This window comes from Melanostigma gelatinosum, assembly GCF_949748355.1.
Source record: "Melanostigma gelatinosum genome assembly, chromosome: 4".
NCBI lineage: Eukaryota > Metazoa > Chordata > Actinopteri > Perciformes > Zoarcidae > Melanostigma > Melanostigma gelatinosum.
The window spans coordinates 16,621,813-16,635,420 of NC_136637.1; the positions used below are offsets into that span (position 1 = coordinate 16,621,813).

Sequence of the window (13,608 nt, forward strand, 5' to 3'; positions counted from 1 at the left end):
GTTCATTACAGCTGGCTGTATAGACGCAGGGGTTACGCACCAGTGGGACACCAGAATCATAATGTAGTCATTATTTCATTGGGAAGAACATTTTAGAAACACTAAGCCACATGCTTAGGTTCTGTGGACTGTTATATTGTAGTGAATCTGTGTGTGACCATAGTTTAATGTTACTGTATTGTTTTTTATTTATTAATTTCTACCATGATCTTTCAGCTATCACTACAATACGTTATGCTGGGTTACAGATCAAACACTATGGTGTCACTGCAGCAAATATCACTTCAGGTCAATACATTTTGAGATGCAGGGCCACAATAAAGCCAGCAGCAGTTCTGCAGATAAAAAAAAAAACAGTGTGACACAAATCAATAAGCAATATGTTGTGGCAGTGGAACAGTGTTATCCATCCGTACCTTCCTGTTGAACCGTGCAATTTCTATCATTATATCCTCAGTATGTTACATTATAGCCTCCACAGCCTTTTCTCTGCCCTGACTACTTCCACTATTACCTCCGGTCAGACTTATTTACACTCAAGTGGCTTTTAACCAGATAAAATATCTGTCAATATTCCAGAACTAGATATAGAAATCATTACAGCAATAAGATACTTGACATTTTACGTGTTTAATGTTTTGTTATCAATTTGGAGCTTAGATGTGAAGGATTAAAATGTACTCTAGTTGCCGTAAGTATGCCACAATGTTGACTTTAGATATGATAAAAGAGGCTTAAGATAAAGAAAACATTAACAAATGTTTTCTTTATCTCAAGAACATTGACCTAAACATTGGCCTAAACATAGGCCAAATGAAATAGTGATCAGAAGAAGGCTCCAGCACCTCCCTAATGCACTCCTGATGGTCAATTAACTCTTTACATGATCAGTGTTCTGACTATTTAATGTCCTCCTTCCAACCCCTCTGGCCTTCAGCTCTGTGTACCTCAAATGTTGGTGGCAGCCAGTGGACATCAGTAATTGGTGCTTTGTGGCTGCTGTCTATGGCAGACACTGCACAGTAGGGCACAGCAGGAGTCTTATTCTCTTTCTTGGAATAGAGGTCCTGGTGGGAGGTGAGACACAAAAGGCACAGCATGTACAGTGAGTACAGTGAGCTTTGACAATTCAATCTAAATATCAGGACTTCACAGCGGTGAACAGCCATCCTAAAACCCTCCAGCATGATATTCAAATGAAGTAAACTTACGGGCCTGGCCGGGTGCTCTCCTGCCTCGCCTCCGAGCACACGCCGCAGGAGCTTTCCGTCCTGTCCGTTTCCTCACCTCCGTCTCTACTGTGGGATTAAATACAGTCGTGAGTGACAATCAGGATCCGTTCCAGCTGCGCCTAATTAAGTCCCTTACCGGCACCGTTCCCCGAACCACTCCCACACTCCGCCCCCTCCACAGCTGAGCCACCCACGCCCACCACCACAGTAACTATGTCAAATCTGGCAAAACCTGTGCATTATGTTTAGTTTTCATCCATCAACTCTCTTCATAGCTACAGTATAACGTGTTCTAATACTCCTTAGTGCTTACCTGGACACAAAGGAGGGTTGAGGGTAGCGTGTCAGATTACAACGTATAATTTCAACTTTCATTTGAGAACCAAAGTCTGTGCTGTGGAGGAAACTATAACATCTCAAAATCGAGCACATTGACAAGGTGAATGCCTTCTGAAGGTATTGTTCTGGAATATTCGAATGCTCCCACAGGTGTAATAATGGATGGGTTTGAGAACCCTGAGGCTGATACAGGAATTTACGAGTTTGTGTTGACTATCAGTCTTCATTATACAATACACCCTTAGACAGCAGACAGAAGACACCATGAATTTCAGGAATATGTCATCTTACCTTGGGGTCACTGACTTGCATAAATCCTTCATACTGTCAGACTGGAGGATGTTGTCTACTTCTTCAGAACTCAACTCTCTTGGCGTGTACTGGGTCGACATATTCCTCGGCAACGTCCTGTAAAGTGGACAAATAACTTTACAATAGGTTGGTGCAGGTGGAGTTACTATTCAAATAATAAAGAGATGTCCCCCCCCCCCCATGGAACAAGTCAGTTTTATGTGTACTGATTTGCTGGCATACCACTGTGTCTGAGCACTGCTGCTTTGCAGTCTGGAAGCAGCCTGAGTCCCGCAGTCCCTCTGCATCAGTTTGATGCTGAGTCTGCGGTCTTGGTCGGAAGGAAACCCTATGACTTGTGTGTTGGAATCAGAAAAACAGACTGGTGCCCCAAACTTCCTCCTCAGTCTGAACTTGAAGCACAGCTGATGAGAAAACGTAGACAGAAAAGAGAGGTTTAAAGAAAGGACAAGGGTGAATGGGAAACATGCAGAAGTCATGTGCAAATGTGATGTGTTTGTTATATACTGCAGCACCTTTTCTCTGGTCTCCTTGACTGATTCTTCATCCATTTCCTGCTCACTGCTAAGAGATGGCTCTGGTGTCTCAGGCTCTGGTGACTGCACAACCTGGAGAGCATTACAAGACGATCCAGTATGAAGAACATGAAACATGCAAAAGTGGAAGATAAGTCAGACTTTTTTTATTGCTAAACATGAAATCGGCCCACACAGTCACAACGAGCCATGACTGATAGCGTGACTGATAGAATAGTGTACATACCTCGAATATGAAAGGAAAGTAAACAATAGTGAACATTCCTGCCGACAGGATTGAACCAGAATAAAATTGAAACAAAATATTGGTGCCACACTGCATGCTAAATGACTGGCACATGTATTCTCATAATTAGTCATATTTACATATTTAGTTGGTGTAGTGTTACTGCACCACACTTCAAAGACCAAGTCGTGGACAGAATGTGAGTAACAACAGGAAAAAGTAAACCGTGTTACCCAAACCAAGCCTACGTCGACCTACGTTTAAGATTCTTTCCTTAGCTTCGGGGGTCAGAACCAGGTAGAAGCTCTGGCCATAGATCAAGTCCCTGTCAAAAACCAGCAAGAGCTCATCCTCTGGGTAGTCCTGTCAGATACAGAAATGAAGAATTCACAACATGCAGCTTCTTCATGGCAATGTGTCTGTATACATAATGAATGGAGTGTATTTTAATTGATTCTGGCAACTTTGTCATTTGGTCGAGATAGTAGATGACAGAGTGAGATGTAGATTTCAGACTTGAGAACTGATGTTGTGGACTTTATAAAGAAAGAAAAAGACAGAAAACCACACACACACACACACACACACACACCCGGTAAGACCTTGGCTTAGTCCCAAATAAGAAGAGAACATTATAAAGGACTGAGAACAGATGAGCCTTTATGGCTCCCTTAGGGTGCTCTCTGGTCTCATTACGTTTTAACTTTGAGTTTAGTTTTTTAGAGTAGTGTTGTGGCAGAATGGACACAAATGCTAAAAGCAAGAGGTGGTGGTTCTCATATCATTCATTTTGCTCAGAGACAGAGGGGGAATGAGGCTGAACTGGTTACTCTGTCTGTTCCCTTAACTTGGGGTCTGTGTAACATCACAGTGTGTCGGGGGGGTATTGTCTGAGTGATCTCTATGACAATGGATCAGCCTCACCAGCACAATCTGCTTCACGGGGCTGAAATCGGACGCTTTGGCTCTTGTCTTAAAGTCCCGTATGATCTCGTCTTTTTTCAGCAGCTTGTAAGGGCTCTCCCCTGTGACGTCCTCATCAGCGCGGCAGCCCAAGAGCTCCTGGGTGGCTGATGTCAGGACCAAGGGGACGATATCGTCGGGGTGACCTTGGTGAGAGAGCACACAATCGATACAGACAAGAACGATGGTAGAGAGAGGAAGTATACATAAAAATGAGATAGATTCAAACCTCAGTGAAGACAGAACATGAGGAACATCGGATGAATTACTCAATAATAACATCACTTGTTGGTCACTTGTCAAGATGCTGATACTCACATTTCAAAACACCATTTTTTTCACGAGGGCTAGCAATGTTTTGATGTTTTGAGACTTTTTACTTTTATAAATACATTTACACATGTTACAGTAATTTGGGCCAAACAAGAAAGGAAACTCTGAATTTACCCAGAAACACAGTGTCAGCTATATTCAGTATAAAGGAAAAGGCCTAATAAAAGTCAATCTTTAGGGTCAATCTGAAATCATAATTCGAGGTGTTTTTGTCAGAAACCAGAACATGTGACGCTGTATGGTGTTGACAATGATAATAATGAGCCATGTGTTTCATTGTCATGTCTCTGCGGTCTGTCTATAATCTGCTCAGTGACAGACATTTAACCAGGATCGTTACGATATAAAAGCATAGCACTGCATCATCACAAGTACACTTTACCTCAGTAAACAATCGACGCAGACTTCTCCATATCTAAGGCCATGCTCAGTCCAGGGCGCACTACAGTAAACAGGGCTCTGCATAATGATAGTTTCTAAGTCTTTCCACGAGGTTGCTGAGGGGATGCAGGGAATGCTAAAGTACAGCTTGAGAAACCACTTCCCAGCTGGGTGTGTCAACCTTTCCCACTCACACCAGTTAGGCCTCACGCCAGATCATTGGAGTGGAAACGAACAGCCTTCAGTTCACACAGTTAAGTGTCAACTATGGCACTTGTATTCATGGGAACTATTTGCTTCAGAGACGAAGAGAGTACTATGTTCAATGTTCCATAACCCTAAAGAATGGAATTCAACTTTGTGGGCTGTGTTGAAGAGATATTGACATTTGATATTGAGATATTTGTCTGGCTTCTTTTCACTTGCATAATCCACTCACAGCTAGCATTTTGACTGCATACTGTAAGATGTGTTTCATGTACCACAGTACACTGTAAACATAGCACTTTGTTTTCATCTCTGTTGATACTACTGAAGAATGTACATCTGAACAATGGGGATTTATCAGCTGATAAGATGACCTGTCACTTATATCATCAAGGTCCTTGAGAAATGGGTTCAGTAAATGTTAGGGTTAAGACTTGGTTTTAGGTTCAGTTCAGGCTGAGGGTTAGGTTATGGTTAGAGTAAAACGCTTTAGGATGTGTTCAATTAGGAGATCTAACAGACTTGAATTTGTATTGCTGGCTGTATAAGATGGAAATGGGTGAAATTAATGAATAAATAAGCAAAACAGATTTGAACCTGAGGACTCTTAACACCATCGATTTTAACTCCCACAAGAGCCAACGATCTAATCTACAGTGAAAAGATACATTTGGTGACGCACTGAACCAAAAGCATGTCTTCAGGGCTGGTATGCTGACAGTAAACTAGACCATGACAATGAGACCCACAGCTGAGGAGATAGCATGTCCACAGGTTCTGCAGCAGTACACTCATGATCACATCACAAGAATGCATGTATAGCTTTTCCAACTCCTCAAAGACAAGTGTGAGTATTAGTTTCAGCAATGCTTGTTACATTTCTACTTCAAAGTCAGATTTAGGTGACCTACAATATCCAAGAAGAACCTGAATATATAACGTTCATAAAAAGAACCAAATAAATGAAGGTAATCACATACAAAGACTTTAGGCATCTGTAAAGGCCATGTACGATTTACGAGACTTCTAGTTAATATAATCTAAGACAATTCAAATTCCCTTTAGGATCTGAACTTACTTTTAGATCGTTGCATCTATACAGAGTACAGCAAACACTAAGCTCAGTTTACCCCCCAGTTTTACTGAAATTGTTCATCTTTTTCAAGTTGATATGAATGTGAATGCACTACGTTTGAAGTAAATACGAAAGGAATGAAAGGTATTCTTATATTGTCTCATCTACATATCAGTTCAGAGGGGGAAATACACAAGTAACAAAAGTTAAATTAGGCTTTTCCACATGTGCAGGTGACCTAAATGGGAAGTAACAGTCAGTTCACCTTTTCATTTACTGTCTCTCCATTTGATCGTCCTGAGACAAACATGCTTACATTTAAACACATTAACACTCCAATAACATTCAGACACTCACCTTTACCTTTCCCCTTACTGCCTGCACTGCTTTTTGCACTTTTGGATTTCTTACGTGGCATCCTTGCTCTTAGAATAGCTCCACTAGTGAGAGGGAGAAAGGTTCGTACAACACAGTGTTACCTTTCTCCTCAAAACACCAAACTCTGTACTTTCATCTCTATTTCTATTTGATTGACCAACTGTCAGAGTGAACCTTTCAATTCACACACAAGCGTGTCTCGCTGTAATCATCATTATCAAAGCATGAGGCGACATCTTCTGGAGGAAAAGAGAAGTGTCTTGTCATTTTTACTTTGACTTAAGAGAAGGATCCTAGAATATGACGAGTCTGTTTAGATTTACTTTAGCTGTGAAAACAAAATCGAGTCCTCCGGCTGACATACATTTTTATGGTTTACATCCGTTTTAAGGTTATAATTACTGATATGAGTGGGGAATATGGAAATAATCATGTTTCAGATAAAAGAAGCAGTCACAAAAAGTTCAGCAGGAGGTACATAACGTTACATTATTATAAGCAGCATGATGCATGTCTCTGTCTTTTTTATTCTTCTTTTTATATTATTACTCATAAGAAGACGGTCAAAACATTGTTGTTTGGCAAACAGCAATATACAAACAATATAAAGAATTATACTGTGTAATATCCCGAGTGAGCATCTCTCCGTTGAAAAGACTCAAATTGCTAGCTACGTATTTTACTGTGAGCATTTCGACGGTTAAGATGTTTAAAATACGATGACGGCTGTTTGTTTTCCATTAACCTCACAATATTCGCAGTCAAACGCAAATCCCACAAGAGATGCAGCCTCTAAACACCAGTTAACGTTAAATTATAAATAATAAACATGTCGTTTACCGTCGTTAAACCGTTGAATCTTGAAATTCTCTCCCGCTCATCGGTATTACTGTTTGGTTGCCAGTGGTAACAGGAGTGTGTGTGTGTGTGTGTGTGTGTGTTTGGGGGGGATTGACTGACATATCCAAGAGCCAATCAGGGCCTAGCAGTAAAATGACGTTGCATCGTCGTAGAGGAAGTTACCTGTTTGAGGAGTTTTGCCCACAAGGCAACATACGAACACACACTTCAACCGAGTTCAATCAGTTTACTTCAGTCGTGATTCTCACAGTCAAACAACAGTTTGAACAGCTGGATTTATGAATGTTTATGAAACCAAGACATTTTGGACACAGGTGAACGCAATCAGTTGACTAACCTGCTGCGCGACCTTGGTAAGTAACGTAAGACTATCGGCTTATTTTAAGTTTCTTTTATTTCCTGTTCACTGTTCGATATGATCCACGGGAGATAATCTGAACGTCTAACGTTACACGACAAGTAATGAACATGTAATAGTTTGCCTAAACTGGAAGCAGATCAGGTTCAAGAATGTGAGCTGCTGTGTTTTGTTGAACAATGTACCTGACTTAATTTCCTCACTCTCTCACAGACAGTTTGATCATCCATTTGCTATGTGGGAACAGACAACTTAAGTAGAACTAAAGCCTTCTAGAGCTTCATATTAATCCTGTGCCACATATGTGTTTTTCATAGGAAATAAATGCACACCTGTACAGTCTAATTACACTTTTGAAGCGTTTAATGTTCAGTCTTTGTTAATACTATCAAGTGTTCAACCTTTTCTTTCGGCCATAGCTTGGAGGGCAAGTGTGTTTGATTTCGTAATGGTAGGAAGTGTTTCTATTCTATCTCGTGTTGTTCCCTTGAGGTCTTAAATAGACTTCAATATAAGGAAGGAACACTACAACACCCTCACTACGGTCTCAAGAAATACGAGTTGAATCACAATCTCTCTGACACAGTGTAAGCAGAACAAAAGGAACATTATAAGCTTCATCAGGAAATGATTTATTGCATGGCAACTGTATTTGGTTGCTTTGCATTTTACAGATGTACACATAAACTGAACACCTCATTTGCTCAAGCTAGTTGTGAAGTTGTTTTTGATTATTGGTGCCACCAAGGCTACGCTTTAGTTTTAAAGTCCAAACATGTAAATGAAAAAGAAAAGGATCAACAATTTAGCATTTCTTCCTCACATTAAATAGATCTATTGTTGTAATGCAAGTTTGTGTTGAACGTAAGTCACCCATGTTTTATTGTAGATATGGAGGAGCCCAGTGACTTGTATGATGTGCATGACATGAATGGCTCCCCTCCCTGGGCGGACCACCAACATCAGTGTCTGGAGGAGCTGGACAATGTGGAGTGTCTCAGAAGGAAGATCAAATATTACTTCATGAACCCCTGTGAGAAGTACCACGCTCGCGGCCGAAAACCATGGAAACTCATCCTGCAAATCATCAAAATTGCCATTATTACTGTGCAGGTAAAAATCTCAGACATGACCTGAACATGTGTTGATTGTGTTGCTTCACCACCCTGGCAACAATTATCTTTTTTTCACCCCCTCATCTTAGTTGGTGTATTTTGGGCTGAGCAACCAGATGGTTGTCACGTTCAAGGAGGAAAATCTGATGACGTTCAAGCACCTCTTCTTGAAAGATTATGCTGATGGAGGCATGGACACGTATGCTGTTTACAGACAGGCTGATGTTTATGATCACATCAATTACATCATTGAACAGGTGACTGACGGCTAGCTTTACTTTTAGTTTCTTCCGTGTAAGGAACACCAAGAAGGCGTGATTTTATTTGTTGGTTGTGTCAGTTTATTTTGATTCGTGTGACACATTTTTCTTTTGCGTTACTGTAAATCATTATTGGCATTATAGAACTGTTTGCTTGTGTCACCAAAGAGCGTAACAAGCTCCCATGACACGATGTAGCTCGTCATGGGATTGGACTTTGTTCATGTTATTTGAATCTTTTCATTTTGTTTTGTCGATTTTTGACTGCATAAATCTAACCCTGAACTGTTGTATGCACAACATCACAGTAGGCAATCACGAATACGAGAAAAATGGTACTTTGTACAACCCTCTGTCAGTGTGTCAGGAGTGCTACAGAAACGGTACCATCTACGCGGGCAGTGAGACCTTTGAAATTGATGCCCAAGTGAAAACCGGTACGTATGCAAGATTGTTTGAGTTATGCATGGAAAGCAGATTACTTAACCAGGTTTAAGGATTTTAGTTGCTTTTTTGTGTTTTCTTTTGGGATCTAACAGATTGCTTTGATGTTTATCCGATGTATCATCCCTCACTTCCACGTTTCGAATTGCATTTCAAAAGGTTTGCGCCAAACATTGAATTAACGTCTTCTCCTCTCGTTTGTATACGGTATGTGAAACGCCTCAGTTAATGCATCAGCTCTGTCTTCCAGGATGATTTCTGTCAAGATCACGTTTGTTCTAAAGGCCATAAATTTACAGACGGTGAGACGTCGAGAGCTGCCGGACTGCTACGACTTTACTGTTATTGTAAGTCATTTGACTTGTCTTCATGGATCAATAAACAGCATCAGACTTTGTCTTCTCAAAGCAATGATTTGACACATCTGATCACTGCATTGCTGCCATAACGGTGACAATGATTCCTTGTGACACTGCAGCCGTTCACACAGCACATATGAGGTAAAATGAAAGGAGACGGTGTGAAACTTGTGTTTATTTAATGAAACTACCTGAGGACATGCGTTTGAGCAGTCTTTAAAACTTAAATAAGGCGTTTTGCACACAGTGCCTGCTATGAACATAGTCAAATGTTATCTTAAGGGTGTGGAAAGTGAATGTTTAGCTGTTGGGTTTGACTTTAAGGATGTCGTCCTTTTCTCAAACTGTCCCTTAAACATGACTCTGGTTAACAGATAACTTTCAACAACCAAGTGCACAGCGGCAGGATAAAGGTTGACCTGGAAACCGATGTGGACATCAATGAATGCAGAGACTGGAAAGTAACTGGAGCATGTAAGTTTTCTGAGCTGAACTTAGTATGTATTGAGTTATCGTATGTGCGTCCTTTTCAGGCGAGTCATTTTAATCTCTCTGTTCCCTCAGCTGCTAGAAGCATATACCTGACTGTGCTGTTTGACTGCCTCATCATCATAACGTGCATCACTTCCTGTGCCCTCTGCACACGCTCAGTGATCAATGGGATTCAACTGCAGTTTGTAAGTTAAATGAACTGACTATAAAACACAGCAAGACACAGTTGGTTAGATTAGTCATTCAGTAAGATTTTAAGTCATTCCTTTTTGCAAATCTTGTACCTTTTTATGTATTTTTTTTATGGCATACTATGAATTTTCGTGGCATTTCTCTGACATGACAATGCAATATATTCCCGTATATTTTATATGAAAAATGTTGGTATCGTAACTACAGCTGTCAAATAAATGTAATGGAGTGAAAAGTACAATGTTTTTCTCTGAATTGTAGTAGAGTAGCATTATGAAGTGACGTGAAAATTAAATACTCAAGTAAAAGTACCTCAAATGTGGGCTTAGGTGCCTTACTTAAATACATGTACTTACATTCTTCATTTAATATTTAACACACAATTGGTCACAAATATCTATCGAAAACTTCTTTACAAACATTAACTGTACAACTACCTGTATTTGATTGTGTTGTAAACAGGAGTACACACTCTACTGCAAGGACCACGGCGGTAATCAAGTCCCATGCTCAGACAAGTTGGAGTTTCTGAATGGTTGGTACATCCTCATTATCGTGAGCGACACTTTGACCATCATTGGCTCCATTCTCAAGATAGCGATCCAGACTAAGGTAATGGGGGTATGCTATACACAGTATGACTGAGGTTGATCCATGTCAATTGTTTTGCTATATTACATCATAAGAATATTAGAAGCTGTCTACACTGTGCATGTACTCATGTGTATTCCTTCAGTCAAGTCTTTTAGAGATCCACTTTTTCTTTAAGGTCCTCACTAGTTATGATGTCTGCAGCATCCTCCTTGGGACCGGTACCATGTTTGTCTGGATCGGGGTCATCCGCTACATGGGATACTTTAAGAAGTATAACGTAAGACCAGACCATTCATTTGCAACACGTGCAATGCAATAATTCAACAATACCAATGCCACATGGTTTACAATAGACAATCCTGTACAATGCAACAGTTACACTCATCATCTCTGCTCTTTTACTGTTAAATGGTTAAAAGAGAAGCTACATTCTTGTGTGTGGCATTCCAGATACTTGACTGATCTTTTTGCGATCTGTTGTCTGTGGCCATTTTCAGATTCTCATCCTGACTCTGAGGGCAGCGTTCCCAAATGTAATCCGTTTCATCTGCTGTGCTGGAATAATCTACATGAGCTACTGCTTCTGTGGCTGGATCGTCCTTGGCCCATATCACGAGAAGGTAAGGCTTGTTTACATAATACAAAGAGAAGGCTGCTGGATACCAGAACATATTTCATAATCCAGGTTCTTCTCATTTCAGTAGTTAATCCCAGTGGTGGAATGTAACGAAGTACATTTACTGAAGTTCTATTTCAAGGTACTTGTATGATACTTTATACCCTGAGGGTAGAAATCACAAGCTATGCAGCTGTACATACATTTGTTCAAATGAGCACCCGTCACCATCTGCAACATTAAAATAATTCACACATGAATGCATCATTGACTATAATGTAATACAGATTATTCAGTGTGGCTTTGTGGCACAGGCAGTTTTACTGCCTGTGCCACAAAGCACACTGTATATTATCCACCGGGCTTAATAATAATCATCAGCTTTATCCAAAGTTTGGCGCGCCTCTCCTCACACAGTGTTGCCAACAGCGGCGTGAAAAATACATCAAAACGTGCGGCATGATCGGGAATAGTGTGCTATCTATTTTTCGGAGGGATTCGCACAGCGGTTTCCCCGGAAATCCCAAAAAACTGAGCTCCATTCACTTGAATGGGGTTTCGGCGTGACGAGAGCTAAAAAAACCACATAACTATGGGCCCATATTGACTAGCCATACTTTAACGTAGAAACAGGATTCAAAGTTTAAAACGTAGACAAAACGCTGCACTTTATTCAGCCAAAGGGACATTTTGATAGCTAGCACAGTTTTCATGAAGTCACAGATTAAGTTTCAGGAAAAGTTTGGGTCCGTTTCAGATTTTATAATGGGTGTGTATTGCGCAGCTCGTTAAGAGCTTAACTGTCAGAGTGGAGCAGGAAAATATTCTGTGATTTTTCCAAACAAATTGCTCTAGCTCCCACAATTTTTACTATTTAAACACCATTTTTCCCCAAAAGCTTGGAAATGTTGTGCTGGTCGCAGTAAAGTATCTATGGAATCCATCGGACTTACACATTTGGCTCAAAGAGCATGGCAACCAGTTACACGCACGCAGTCGCTCTCTCTCTACACACACACATATGACTTGGAAGCATGGACCTCCTGTCTGTCTCTATCATACAGTCATTCAGGTCTTAGATATCTTTAGAGAACCCCCCCCCCTGCGTAATGAGTACTTTTGGTACTATCTACTTGGAAATACTTTCATACTTTGCTTAAGTTAGTTGAGTATTTCAACACTGTGGTACTGTGTTTGTCCAGGTAAAAGAAATGGCTACTTCTTCCATCACTGGTTAATCATGGCACAAGTAATACCCTTCCTTCCCTTTGACCTGTTGTTTTAGTTCCGGACCTTGAATACGGTGTCGGAGTGTCTGTTCTCCCTGATCAACGGAGACGACATGTACCCCACCTTTAAGAACATGAAGCAGAAGAGCAGCCTGGTGTGGCTCTTCAGCAGGGTCTACCTCTATAGCTTCGCTTCGCTCTTCATCTACATGATCCTCAGCCTGTTCATCACCATCATCACCGACACCTATGACACCATTAAGGTGATGTTTACTCCTTTTTAGATATTTGTAACCCGCTATTACTTTCCCTCTCTAATGTTCAGGATGATTTGTATGCTGGCTATTCGGAGAAGAGTAATATTTTATTTGCAGTTATAGCAAACTACTAACGGTCACTCTTTGCTACTCATTTAGGAGCAGCAGAGGGGAGACCCGACATCAGAGCTGCAGAAATTCATGTCGGGGTGTAAAGATCTGCCAAATTCTGGGGTGTACAGACTTGACGAGAACAAATGCTGCTTGTTGGACTGCTGCGTGAGCAGGTAGGTCAAATGCAGCTCACACTGGCCCTTTCATAGGCATATTGTTGGCACCATTTGCTTTCTAATGGGGTAACGTCAACCATTCTGGATGTCCCTTATCGGCACTAATTAAACTGTATGCAAGCGCAGTGTGCCAGAGCACTTTTTTAATACTCTTATGTGGTTGGTGGACATAAGTGAATCTAAACTGAGCTATTTTCTCCTTTCAGGTGCAGGAAGCGTCACAACAGGCTGACGTCAGAGGCATAGCAGGCGTTTAATGTGGTGTCATTAAACTGGTATACATTAAACGGTTTAGCCTGTTATATATTCAGTGAGTCTTAAATATACTTTAACATTATACTCCTGGTTTGTTCAGGAGATTGATTTCATGTGAAGGAGCATTTTTTTCAGTGCTGAAAAGCCAGTTTGAGACACCAATGAAGTCTGGTCTTTATGATGCATAGAGCACGTCTACTGATGTGTTGATTGATACACTAAAGTTTGAAGCATGTTATTTGGAAGGATCCCAATGTTGTACACTGAAGATAATAAATCACGGTTGACTAAATGAGTAAACTTA

At 40.7% G+C, this 13,608-nt stretch overlaps 1 protein-coding gene across 1 annotated transcript; it reads left to right on the forward strand.

Moving 5' to 3' along the window:
- Positions 1-7,054: 7,054 nt before the first annotated feature.
- Positions 7,055-13,564, forward strand: LOC306776082 (mucolipin-3-like). The gene is made up of 14 exons (XM_079266667.1): positions 7,055-7,196; positions 8,091-8,314; positions 8,406-8,505; positions 8,885-9,013; positions 9,116-9,179; positions 9,271-9,367; positions 9,754-9,853; positions 9,944-10,056; positions 10,526-10,675; positions 10,833-10,934; positions 11,155-11,277; positions 12,559-12,765; positions 12,919-13,046; positions 13,256-13,564. The coding sequence occupies exons 2-14, from the start codon at positions 8,093-8,095 to the stop codon at positions 13,293-13,295; spliced, it is 1,575 nt and encodes a 524-aa protein (XP_079122793.1). The 5' UTR covers positions 7,055-7,196; positions 8,091-8,092; the 3' UTR covers positions 13,296-13,564.
- The last annotated feature ends 44 nt before the right edge of the window (positions 13,565-13,608 follow it).